At 36.9% G+C, this 13,805-nt stretch overlaps 1 protein-coding gene across 10 annotated transcripts in view; it reads right to left on the bottom strand.

The window, feature by feature from the left end:
* NCOA1 (nuclear receptor coactivator 1) overlaps positions 1 to 13,805 on the bottom strand; it is a 246,921-nt gene that overhangs the window by 34,091 nt on the left and 199,025 nt on the right. For all 10 annotated transcript variants that reach the window (XM_053587813.1, XM_053587812.1, XM_053587819.1 and 7 more), the window contains 3 exons: positions 13,365 to 13,482; positions 11,558 to 11,726; positions 10,178 to 10,492 (listed from right to left, as the gene is read on the bottom strand). In XM_053587813.1, coding sequence (XP_053443788.1) covers positions 10,178 to 10,492; positions 11,558 to 11,726; positions 13,365 to 13,482 — 602 coding nt within the window. The remainder of the gene's footprint in view (positions 1 to 10,177; positions 10,493 to 11,557; positions 11,727 to 13,364; positions 13,483 to 13,805) is intronic.

Below are 13,805 nucleotides of genomic sequence, written 5' to 3'. Positions count from 1 at the left end.
TACAGCTCAAAAAATTCTTCCTCAATAATTAGATATAAATAAACTGTTCAGAGAGAGAATAATAACAGTAATATTGACACTGGCTGGGTATGGTGGCTTATGCTAGCACTTGTCCCTGCTAGTACTCATCTCTAGCACTCTGGGAGGCTGAGATGGGTAGATTGCTGGAGGTCAGGAGCTCAAGACCAGCCTGAGCAAGAGTTAAACTCCATATCTAAAAATAACCAGCCGGTTATTGTGACATGTGCCTATAGTCCCAGCTATTTGGGAGGCTGAGACAAAAGGATCACTTGAGCTCAGGAGGTGGAGGCTGCTGTGAGCTATGACATGACACGATGGCATTCTACCACAGGCAACATAGTGAGACTCTGTCTCAAAAAAAAAATTCGTATTATTTTATGTTTATATGGTATTTTACAACATAAATTATTAAATATATGTAAGCACATTAATGTGTTTATGTACTGTAGTATTTTAATATACTATACATAAACTAGAAAGCTTATGAAAGTTTTATGAAAGTGCATGAACAGTGATTAAATGTTTTGTTGCCAAATAGTTCAACTCTCAATTCTGGTTTCATGTGATTTTCGATTGCCATTAGATGAGAAAACAAACCAATTTTGGGGAAAAGCTCAATATAATGTCAACATTAAAATTATAACTTTAAGGTATTGTGGAATAAGATAAAACATTCTGAATCATTTCAAAAATAAAGACACCAACATTGTAGTTTTACAAGTCAAAGGTACTCGTAAGTACCAAAACCTATATACTTCTTTTTTAATTTTTTTACCTTCCATTCCTTTTGTGTGGTTAAAACTTCTTAAACTTAAAGACCATGGATGTAAATTTAAATAAATAATGGACATAAATTTAAATCATAAAGATTTCTTGAAAAACTCACTATATTCAAGATAGTATACAAAGTTTGGAAGCTAGAAAGGTAAGCAAATTCCTGTCTTCTGGGAGTTCCCTACTGGGACAGAGGCCAACCCAGGGCAGTGCAATGCACAAGGGCTCCACCTACACATACAGAGACACCTACAGGAGCACAGAGGGCGCAGTGCAATGCACAAGAGCTCCACCTACACATACGGAGACACCTACAGGAGCACAGCGGGGCACAGTGCAATGCACAAGAGCTCCACCTACACATACAGAGACACCTACAGGAGCACAGCAGGCGCAGTGCAATGCACAAGAGCTCCACCTACACATACAGAGACACCTACAGGAGCACAGAGGACACAGCTAAGGAAGCCTAGGGACAGGAAGGAAGTCAGGGGACAGGAGCACAGGGGAGCTCAGTGGAGTCTTGAAGGATGAGCATGTGAGATGGCAAGGAGGATGGCAGAGTTAACCTGAGGCAGGAGGAAAGTATGCAAACAGGAAAGGAGGCAATGAGGGCAGGTGAAAACACACTGACATTTAATGATGAAGAGTAGTAAAACTGCAAGTTGGGATCCCACACTTACACCTTTATATACTCTTTGAATTGTGAAATAACATGATACTGAAATGGGTGACAATGGAGGAAAGATGCTTTAGAACTAGTAAGAGGTTAGTTTTTAGAAGTAGAAGTAATCACTCTAAGTACCAGAAGTCTGTAAGTACTTTCTATTATTGAAAACTTAGTCTATTTCTGCCTTTGAATTAACTCTTGTTTATTTTGTCCTCCCTTGACTATCTAGTGTACCACATGACTAACGCTGCTTCCACTTGTCCCACTCTGATTTGCTTCTTTTCTTCAATTATCAGAATTCTATCTATTTTTCAACAAGCAGGACAAGTTCCATCTCTTCCAACGATACCTTCCCCAAAAGGATCAGTACACCTCTACCTCCTCAGAAACCTTAACTTTTGGAGAGCTGGGGAACATGAAGAGAAAAGTTGTAAATCCTTAGAGCTGGGGACACAAATTCAAAAGCCTATAAAGGCCAGGTCACAAGGCTTCCTGTAGTACAAAATGAAATTTAAGGTTTATGACAAGTGGAAGAATACAAATCCAGCCTATACATATAGAACAGATACACAGCTGTAGCTGGCTGTCACCTTGACTGTCTGAGTGGATTTTTCCCAATGCCTTACCAAAAAGTTCTTATAGTAAACATAAAAGATAATTAATCTAGGGTGGTGCCTGTGGCTCATATGGGTGAGCCCCATATGCCAGAGGTAGCAGGTTCAAACCCAGCCCTAGCCAAAAAAAAAAAAAAGATAATTAATCTAGCCCAGAGGTTTTCAACTAGGATTGATTCTGCACCATAAGGGATGAATGAAGTCATTTTTGGTTGGTACAACTAAGAGAAGGGGTGCTACTAGCATCTAGTGGGCAGAAGACTAGTAATGTTGCTAAACATCCTCAATGACCAGGATGTCTCGCCCATAACAAGAATTATCCAGCCCCAAATGTTAAAGCACCGAGGCTGAGAAACCCTGAACTAGCTACTGTAGAAACTCTTGGCAAGAAGAAAATATCCTTTAAAGAAGCTTATTCTCTAATCAGGCGGTTTTCTTTTTTTTTTTTTTATTTTGAGACAGAGCCTCAAGCTGCTGCCTTGGGTAGAGTGCTGTGGCGTCACAGCTCACAGCAACCTCCAACTCCTGGCCTCAAGCGATTCTCCTGCCTCTGCCTCCCAAGTAGCTGGGACTACAGGCGCCGCCACAATGCCCAGCTATTTTTTGGTTGCACCAGCTTTGTTGTTTGGTGGGCCTGGGCTGGATTTGAACCGGCCAGCTCAGGTGTATATGGCTGGCGCCTTAGCCACTTGAGGCACAGGTGCCGAGCCAATCAGGTGGTTTACATTGCCAGAAATCTGGAGGTAAAACTGTTTCCCTGTATTATCTGTAATTTGAACCTAGTTCTATTTTCTGGTCACATCTATTCTCTACAATACATAAAACATTACCAATGGTGGTACTTATACTAGATCCGTATCTTTCTTCAGTACCCTAAAACATATCATATCTCAACTTATTTGAAGATAGCTAAGCATACCATACTTCTGTCTTGATTGTTACTCTCTTTTAATATTATTATTCCTTGATAGTATGGAGATCATGGTCCTTGCTACAGAAAACAAAAACAAAACTGGAGTAGAATAATTGTATCTTTTATCACCCAATATCACACTATTTTCTATAAGCAGCCTTATCTTTGCTATTGTCTTTTTCCCCAAAATAGAACTTTAAAGTCCTTTATTACTATTGTGGATTTACTTCTTGGGTCTTTGCTCATCTGAGGTTTAAGCAGACACTAAACTTAAATGCTTATGAACTGTGCTACTTCTTAATCACCAGCTCCCTCCTTCATTTTACTGTTTTGTAAGTCTCAATCAATGCAGCTATACTACAGATTTTGTCATGTATAATGCACACCCATTTTCCCCCCAAAACTTTCAGGAAAAAAGAAATCTTTCTTTTTAATTTTTTAATCCAAATTTTTATTTGTTGTATTTGGGTACTTGTCTTTTGTATTACAGAGAAATTTTAGCATTTATTGTTTAACATAGAGTTACACTTTTAACACATAAGCATAAATAAAAGAATGAAAAACATTTATATAGAAACAGAATTAGCACTACTCATGCATCATGCTCAGCCTTATTTTCCCTCAGAAATCTGAGCAAAAAGTACACATTATATATGACAAAGTAGTTTTTTATCCTCTCAGCTGAGAATTTATTTATAACTGTGTAAGTGAATTTAAAACATTAGAATCTTTTTATTTCCTTGTGTACCATATTCTAACCAGTAATATATACTTAGGGTCAAGATATCATTTCTATTTATGTATTTTTTTATTTTTTATTTTTAGATATACGGTCCTGCTTTGTCACCAAGGTTGGAGTACTGTGGTACAATCATGGCTCACCGTAACCTCAAACTCTTGGGCTCAAGCAGTTCTCCCACCTCAGTCACCTGAATAGCTAGGGCTATAGGTACACATCACCATATCCCGTTAATTTTTTGAAAGACTTTTTTGTAGAGATGGGGTCTCACCATGTTACCCTCAAATTCCTCAAGTGATCCTCCACCTTGGCCCTTCAAGGTGCTCTATTTTTTATTTTTTCTCTGTTTTTAAACTGATCTTCTTAAAAGGCATTAAAAAGAAACAAACTATGATCTGTGTATTTTTCCTTCTTTCTCAAGTCATTAGGCACTGAGCTAAATTCTTGCCTGTGAGATACTTACAGTCTCCTGTGTTTCCAAGAGGGAGGGAGAGGCATGACTAACAAGTAAACACATGATATTAAACTGCCAAAGAGGTCAGTGTATTATGAATGCCAGATTATAAGCTTGGTAAATTTTGGATTCCAGTCCTTTGCCTGTTATATGTGTTTACAAACATGTTCTTTGAGTCTTTGTTATGCCTTTTAACTTGTTTAGAGTGTCTTTTACAATTTTTAAATTTTAATGCAAACCTTAACCTTTTCCTTTTTTTTTTTTTTTTAAATTAAATCATAGCTGTCTACATTAATGTAGTCATGGGGTACAATGTGCTGGTTTTATATACAATTTGAAATATTTTCATCAAACTGGTTAACATAGCCTTCACAGCATTTTCTTAGTTATTGTGTTAAGACATTTGTATTCTACATTTAGTAAATTTCACATGTACCCTTGTAAGATGCACCATAGGTGTGGTCCCACCAATTACCCTTCTTCCACTTATCCTCTCCTTCCCCTCCTGTCCCTCTCCCCTTTCCCCATATTCTTGGGATATAATTGGGTTATAGCTTTCATATGAAAACTATAAATTGGTTTCATAGTACGGCTGAGTACACTGGATACTTTTTCTTCCATTCTTGAGATACTTTGCTAAAAAGAGTATGTTCCAGCTCCATCCATGTAAACATGAAAGAGGTAAAAGTCTCCATCTTTCTTTAAGGCTGCATAATGTCTAGGGTGTACATATACCACAATTTGTAAATCCATTCGTGGGTTGATGGGCACTTGGGCTTCTACCATGACTTAGCAATTGTGAATTGGGCTGCAATAAACATTTTGGTACATATTTCTTTGTTATGTGATTTTTTTGTCTTCTGGATATATACCTAGTAGAGGAATTGTAGGATCAAATGGCAGGTCTATGTTTAGATCTCTAAGTGTGTTCTCCAAACATTTTCCCAAAAGGAACATATTAGTTTGCATTCCCACCAGCAGTGTAGAAATGTTCCCTTTTCTCCACATCCACACCAATATCTCTGGTCTTGGGATTTTGTGATATGGGCTAATCTTACTGGAGTTAGATGATATCTCAAAGTAGTTTTGATTTGCATTTCTCTGATGATTACGCATGATGAGCATTTTTTCATATGTCTGTAGGCCACATGTCTCTTCAAGTCCTTTGCCCACCCTGAGATGGGATCACTTGTTCTTTTCTTACTAATACGTTTGAGTTTTCTGTGGATTCTGGTTATTAAACCTTTGTCGGAGATATAACCTGCAAATATCTTCTCCCATTCTGAGGGCTGTCTGCTTGCTTTACTTACTGTGTTCTTGGCTGTGCAGAAGCTTTTCAGTTTGATCAGATCCCAGTAATGTATTTTTGGTATTGCTTCAATTGCCCGCAGGGTCCTCCTCATAAAATATTCTTCCAGGCCAATTTCTTCAAGTGTTTTCCCTGCACTTTCTTCTAATATTTTTATAGTTTCATGTCTTAAGTTTAAATCTTCAATCCAGTGAGAGTCTATCTTAGTTAATGGTGAAAGGTGTAGGTCCAGTTTCAGTCTTCTACAGGTCGCCAGCCAGTTCACTCAGAACCATTTGTTAAATAGGGAATCTTTTCCCCACTGAATGTTTTTAATTGGCTTGTCAAAGATCAAATAATGGTAAGTAGCTGGGTTCATCTCTTGGTTCTCTATTCTGTTCCATACATCTACCTCTCTGTTTTTGTGCCAGTACCATGCTGTTTTGATCACTATCGATTTACAGTATAGTCTGAGGTCTGGTAGTGTGAGTCCTCCTGCTTTGTTTTTATTTCTGAGTAATGTCTTGGCTATTCAAGGTTTTTTCTGATTCTATATAAAATGAAGTATTATTTTTTCAAGATCTTTAAAGTATAACAGTGGAGCTTTAATAGGGATTACATTAAAATTGTATATTGCTTTGGGTAGTATGGATATTTTAACAATGTTGATTCTTCCCAGCCATGAGCATGGTATATTTTTCCATTTGTTAACATCTTCAGCTATTTATTTTCTTAGCGTTTCATAGTTCTCTTTATAGAGACCTTTCACATCCTTTGTTAGGTAAACTCCCAAATATTTCATCTTCTTTGGCACTAATTTTTTTGTCTTTTTTAAGAGACCATAGAGATACTCTCGTTTTCACATTCATATAATCAAAACACCTATTTTTATGAACTGTATGAGATAAGGATCTAATTTAATTTTTTCCTCATCATGGACAGCCAAATGGATAGCCAAAAATACATGTAATACTAGCATGTATTATAGAGGCTGTCTTCTCCCCATTGATTGCTACCTCTATTACCAAGTTTCTATATATGACTGGGTGTGTTTCTGGGCTTTTATGTTCCAATTGGTAGAACTGTCTATCTGCATGACAGTTTTACAATTTTAATTTCTAAAACTTCGTTTTAAATCCTGATATCTGGTAGAGGAAGTAATACCCTCGTTTTCCTTCAAGGTTACACTGACGCTCCTAAAACAAACTTAGTATCTGTTTGTCAAATTTCCACGTTTCAATTTTGTTGGAATTCCACTGAATTTACTGATTACTTTTGGAACAACTGTTACCTGTTTTAATAACAACCTATTAGAAAATATAATTTATTCAAATTCATGAATATATTTTATTTATATTTTCTTTTTACCTTTTAATTATGATTTCTAATTTTCTAATTCCATATTGTGAATACATTTGGAAATTATATTTTCTAATAGGTTGTTGCTAATAAAAAGGATTGCCATTAATTTTTATTTCTTATTCTTTTATCTAAAAATCTTGGTAAAATTCTCAATTTGTTCTAAGTTCCCTACAGATTCCTTTGGATTTTCTATGTAAGCAGTTATATTATCTGCATATGATAATTTTATTTCCTTCTCATATTTGTTTTCTATGTGCTAATGGTATTCTCTTTTTTAATTTAAACCAATATAAATGTGGTCACTTAAAATATACAAACTGACATTTAATAGGGTTTAAGGCAGGAGAAAGAGTAAATATGCTACACCAGTTTACTATTTGATCCCAATAATGAGCTTACCTATATGACTTTAAATAATATACTTAAATCTCCACTTCTTGATTTTATAAAATAAAAATTTATTTTATTGCCAACCTACAGATGTTTACTCTCCCCTTCTCCCTTAAAGACAGAATAGGGCCAGGTGCAGTGGCTCATACCTTGTAACCCAAGCACTTTGGGTGGCTGAGACGGTGGATTGCCTGAGCTCACAGGTTCAAAACCAACCTCAACAAGAGCGAGACGCTCTCTCTAAAAGTATCGCCGGGTGTTGCGGTGGGTGCCTATAGTCCCAGCTACTTGGGAGGCTGAGGCAAGAGAGTTGTTTGAACCCAGGAGCCTAAGGTTGCTGTGAGCTATGATGCCATGGTACTCTCAAAAAAAAAGACAGAATAGGATTTTATTCAGCTGATGATTCCAAATCACATGACTCCAGGGATAATCCATGAGTACTCTAAGTCAATCCTGGCCAGCTACTGGTACATTCACCTATGAATGTACCTGCTACTCAGTTTTGGCTAGCCAGCCATGAGAAATCTTATGGTTTTCATTTTTCTTTTTATTTTGGGGGTTGGAATAGAGTATGATGAAGACCTTTTGGAAAGTTCCCTAGAGTTTGATAAGAGATGCATATGAAAAAAACAGTACCTTTTCTCCTGGTAGGTACAGTTTTGTTTGCAGGTGGCATTTATAACCATGACATGCCAAGGACTACACAGTAAACAAATAGAATGAACGCAGGTCCCTGATAACATTCTGAACCTCTGAAGTTAGCACACCTGGACCTGCCTCTATTTGGACTACCTTAACATTTGAGTCAAATTATTTTCTTTATAGTTTTACTACTCTGAATTGATCTTTTTTCTTTCCCTGTTGTTAAAAGCGTCTTAACTGAGACACTGACTGAGATAAGCCTTGGCCAGACCTGTTCACGGATAGCCCTTAACAGGACACACATGTAAAACTCCTAGTCTCTGCAGTGCAGATGAAGCTGAGTGACCCACTGCTGAAACGGCAAGAATTTATGGCCCTGAGCACAAAGAACAGGGCTAGACAAGTGACTTGTTAGGTAGCAGAGTTACTATCTATGTGGTAGCGGAAGCATTTTTGTGTATTGATATACGTGGGGGCTTAAAAACATAGTAAGCCCCAAATTCTGTTGTATTCAATTTGGTGGATACTTTACTCTTTTAGGATACCAACGCCATCACACTTTGGATATGCTTTCATGAGATTTAAAGCAAGCAAAGAGCAGCAACATTCACCTATTTGCATCCTTATCTTCATCTTATAGCCTTTGCAGGGCTTCTCTGCCTATAAGATGCTTTAGTAAGAGCAAATGGAAGCAAAAATGACTGTTTTCTGAAGTGAGTATGAAACATCCTTCCATCTATGCACCAAACTGACCTAGATACTTGGTCTGGCCTTGTTCATTGAACTTTTGTTTTAAAAATTATTCCTTTCTTTGTTATTTTACCATTTAAAATTTTTTCCTCCGTCACCTCTCCCTTTCTCTTCCTCTTTCTCCATCTTCTTCTTTTTAAGCTGAATAGAAGCATATTTTATATCATCTGTTATATTTACTGAATGTAATTTTGTAATAATAGCTTGTATATGTTAAGTGCTAATAACATGAGAGGCATTATGCTAAGGGCTTTCTATGTTTCATATCATTTAATCCATACAACCATCTGTGAGGTAAAGGAATTATTTATTAGACTCTTTTTATATACGTAGATGTGAACGTAGAAGCTTTAACAGGGTAAATCATTTGATTAAAGTGACCCACCTAAGTTTAGAACTAGGGCTTAAAACTAGAACAGACTCTTAACTATTATGTCATACTGCCTTTATAACATGATTTATCTCATTCCTCTTTCTTTTGAATGAATAAACCTTCAGGGAATTTCTCTAGACAGTTTTTAAAAATCCAAAGCAATATATATAATGTATAGAAGGACTGATAACAAGCAACAATCCACAGCTGTGGCCCCATTTCCCGCAGCAGACACTTTTCACCGTTTGCTTCTGTGGTCCCTGATGACTACCTCCACTCTGCAGCTTATACAATCTCAAGTATTTATGCCACTGTATTATTAGTTTCCAGTCATGAGAGAGAAGATTTAACTCACTCACAATCCCCAGGTCCCCAAATATCCTTTCCTTCATTCTCCTAATTTAACAACGTTAGGTGTCAATCTCTCCAACTTCAAACAAAATAAACTTTGTTTTTTTTTTTTTTTTTGAGACAGAGTCTCACTTTGTCACCCTTCTTAGAATGCCGAGGCATCAAAGCTCACAGCAAACCTCAAACTCTTGGGCTCAAGCGATCCTCTTGCCTCAGCCTCCTGAGTAGCTGAGACTACAGGCGCCTGCCACAACACCTGGCTATTTTTAGAGACATGGTCCTGCTCTTGGCTTGGACTAGTCTTGAACTCTTGAGCTTAGACAATCACTGGCCTCAGCCTCCCAGAGTGCTGGGGTTATAGGTGTGAGCTACTGCGCCTGGCTAAACTTTGTTTACTGTTCCAATAATCACAGTATCTCTTGATGTTCTTTGTAAATTAAGCTTTCTCTCTACTATTAACAATTTAATAATTGTATAATGTTTATTACAAAGAATTTGTAAAAATTAAATTGCTTCTAAGTTGTAGGTCTCAAAGTGCTTTGTTATGAGCAAGCAGTCTCTTTAATTGAATAAAGGTTCCTTATCCCTATCCTAGCACTTTGGTCCCCAACCCCTGTAGCCTGTTAGGAACCAGTTTCCACAATAGGAGATGAGTGACGGGCAAGCTAGGGAAGCTAGCTGTCCCTGATGACAAAAACGCTGAAAACTGCAGTCCTACCAAAGATGGTTTTTAGAAGGTTCTGGGAGTGAACTTTATTATAGCAATTGGGTTATGTTATTATAGAGATTTGGCACAAACCTTTGCAAAGTAGCAACTCCTGAATAAAAGCACTCACCTGCTGTTGTCCCTGTAATCGCTGTTGTAGTTGAAGTCGAAGTTGGTTAGGTGCAGCTGGGGGTCTGTTTAGGGTTTGCCTGGGCTGCATGCCCATGCCAGGTGAAAAAGCACCTCGGGGAGGTGTTACTTGGACAGGCATAGTCCCCAGGGAAGGTTTCTGCCTGACCATGCCTTGGAAAGGGCTGGGGAGACTAGCAGTAGGAGAAGGAGAAGAGTAAGGCTGGGAATAAAGGTTGGGTCTTTCTTCCATCATCAAAGGTGGTGTTGCTTGTTGCGGTGGAAATCTCTCTGATAATACATCTAGTCCACCTCCCTGTGAAAAAAGAAGCCAAACAAGTAAATTTCTGCCAGTAAATGACATGCTTTTTTATATAAAAGATCTGAGAGGAGGTTATCACTAGAAAGTGTCATCATAATATACTCATTCCGAATTCATGCTCTTTAGAAGTTTGCTAATTACACGAATCATTTATAAAAATTGCTTTTGAAATGGGGTATAACTGAGATATTTAAACTATCAGTAAAAAGATAAAAATATGGTTAAAATTTTTAAATTAATAAAATCAAGCCAAAAAGTTTGAAAATAACTTCACTACAAAGCCTAAGAATCAATAAACTTTGTACTTGATAGGTTCCCATAAGAAGCAGATTCTTTTTTTTTTATCTCAACTATAGAATTTATGCTTTTATTTGGAAAAATTCATAGCTGACATACAAGGCCATAGTTATGGCTTTCAAATGTTTTCACTATCCTACTGTAAGAAATACTACATATAATTTAAATTGCAACCTATTGTATGTGTGTGTTTGCTCATTTAACTGAGGCAAGTTTCATGAAGTACAACCCCCTCCACTTTTTTTTTTTTTTTTTTGAGACAGAGTCTCACTTTATCACCCTTGGTAGAGTGCCAAGACATCACAGCTCACAGCAACTTCCCACTCCTGGGTTTAGGTGATTCTCTTGCCTCAGCCTGCCCAGTAGCTGGGACTACAGGTGCCTGCCACAACACCCGGCCATTTTTTGGTTGCAGTTTGGCCGGGGCTGGGTTTGAACCCACCACCATCCGTATATGGGGCCGGCGCCCTGCTCACTGAGCCACAGGCACCACCCCAACTTCCCCTTTTTATGGGCTGTGCATTCTAATGCTTTGTATTCTATACTATTCTACTTCATTTGAAAAATGCTGGTCATGAGGCACTAAATTGATTTTATCATCCCACAGTCTAAAAGATGTATATATTTGATAATTTCATAAGGGATAAATTATAAAAGTTGGCTAAAGCACAGTGGGAGCAATATTAAAAAAATTTTGCTTAAAAATCGCCTTTTAGCTTCTCAGGAATGCATCATGTAAATAATGATGACTTTTATAAATACCTGAACAAGTTTGTCAATTCCCAGAGCTCTGTCTAGTTCAGCTAGCTCCGTTTCATCTTTGCCACTGAGGAAGGATACCAGCTGTTCAAGAAGAGCCTTCTCATCATTTCTTCCTTCTACTGTTGTTGGTGGACAGAGAAGCTCATCTAATTGTGAACTAATACACTGGCTGCAGGATCAAAAGATAAAGTTTCAGACTGACACAGCAAATAATTATTCAATCTTAACAATGCAAATATATACATGCATTCTAGAGAATTCTCCTGAGATGCTTGGCAATGAAATCTTCTATGCTTAATGTGCAGAACTTAAATGAATATTTGGTACAGGGCTTGAATATATTTTCATTTTTTCAATAATCACTGAACTTTGTTTCCATATTCGTCATATTAGCTTAAAGAAATAGCCTGGAAAATTAACCATAGTTTAGAAAAGGGAGAAAATTTTTAATAAAAGTAAAAAAATAAAAGTAAGCCCAAAATGAAGAAAAAAATCATTTAGCCTATATTCAAATTTATTCTATTTTATGGCTGCCATTAACTGAACCATAATTTACAGTACATAATTGTATCACTTAATTTTCAAAGATGATCAAATCATCTTGATAATATGACATGGTTACCATTTACAAAAGAAATCAAACTGGACAAATGAAATATGGTAGGCATTAAGCAACAAAACATATTATTCATTAGTTACATGTAGAATATATGCAGTCTAATGCTAACTGATACTAATGATCTATAAAACAGAAATATACAGAAAGTAATACTCATAACACTAATATAATAATAAAATTAGGCTGGGCCCAGTGGCTCATGCCTGTAATCCTAGCACTCTGAGAGTCTGAGGCAGGTGGACTGCTTAAGCTCAGGAGTTCGAGACCAGCTTGAGCAAAAGTGAGACCCAGTCACTATTGAAAACAGAAAAACTAGCATGTGCTGTGGAGGGCACCTGTAGTCTCAGAGACTCCGGAGGCTGAGGCAAGAGGATTGCTCAAGCCTAAGATTTGGAGGTAGCTGTGAGCAATGATGATGCCACAGCACTCTACCCTGAGCATGAAGTGAGATTCTGTTTCAAAAAAATAAAGTAAAATAAAATTATAAGGATTCTTCTTCTGGGAAGGTAAATGGGAATACAGTTCATAGTTAAAGCTCTAAACCACATTCAATATTATCTAGTTGTTCTTTGGTTACCATGTATGAGATGTACTTTGTGTTATGGAATATAGCTGCATGTGTATATTAAGAAATTAAATACTAGGGCGCCACCTGTGGCTCAAGGAGTAGGGCGCCGGTCCCATATGCCGGAGGTGGCAGGTTCAAACCTAGCCCCGGCCAAAATAAAAAAAAAAAAAGAAATTAAATTCTAATCAAGATGGAACACTATGTAGATGTAAAAAGTACTTTCCTTTTTAAAAGGAAATGTAAAAAGTACATTCTTGCTCCAAAGAAATAGAAATGCTGAACTAAATAATTATATAATTAAAAGGCAACAGGTCAATTCCTTAACCGGTCCTAGAAAAATCATGGTAGTCAATCAAAAAAAAAGAAAAGGTGAAATATAAATCAATAGTTGAATACTACATGAATCTCTTGGTGATTACAACGTACACTAGCTCTGTGGTCATGCAGTAAGTAAATCTGTTTAACTCAGCGTCTTTCCTTGTAGCTTTTTTCATTGAACATTTACATCTATTAGTAACTCACAAACTACCAGTGCAGATTGGTATTCAGTTTGGGAAAAGTAGTGCTTTATTTAGAAGGTGGTATCTGATACCTTATAAAATACAAAATGCATTACTTACTCTTCTGGTTTATTCTGATTTACAGCTGTCACTGTATTATTTGTCCACGGAATCTGATCACCTGCTCCTGGTTGTCCAAACTGGTTATCAATTGTTTCCAATTCCAGCTCAGGTAATCCTGATTTAAAAAGAAAAGGTAGGAATTCATTGTCACAATGGAGGATAAAATGAGTAATTTTTCAGAAGTAATATATTATAGGGTGAGATTTCCTGTATAAAATATTATTTTAGTGACAACAAAGATCACTTATTTGGAAACTTAAACTAGAATGTGGCCATATAATAAAAAGTAAATGAGAAAGTGAGAAAAGGTTTCTGAATCAAAGACAATCTGATGTTAAAAAGTTTGCACATAGGTTGATATTACCCAGACTCATACAACAGCTTTGGTTAAACACTTTTTCAGTCTCAACACATTAGAGTATGCTCTATGTGGGAACT

Source organism: Nycticebus coucang, chromosome 4 (assembly GCF_027406575.1).
Source record: "Nycticebus coucang isolate mNycCou1 chromosome 4, mNycCou1.pri, whole genome shotgun sequence".
Taxonomy (NCBI): domain Eukaryota; kingdom Metazoa; phylum Chordata; class Mammalia; order Primates; family Lorisidae; genus Nycticebus; species Nycticebus coucang.
This window is presented reverse-complemented; position numbering and strand designations above follow the sequence as displayed.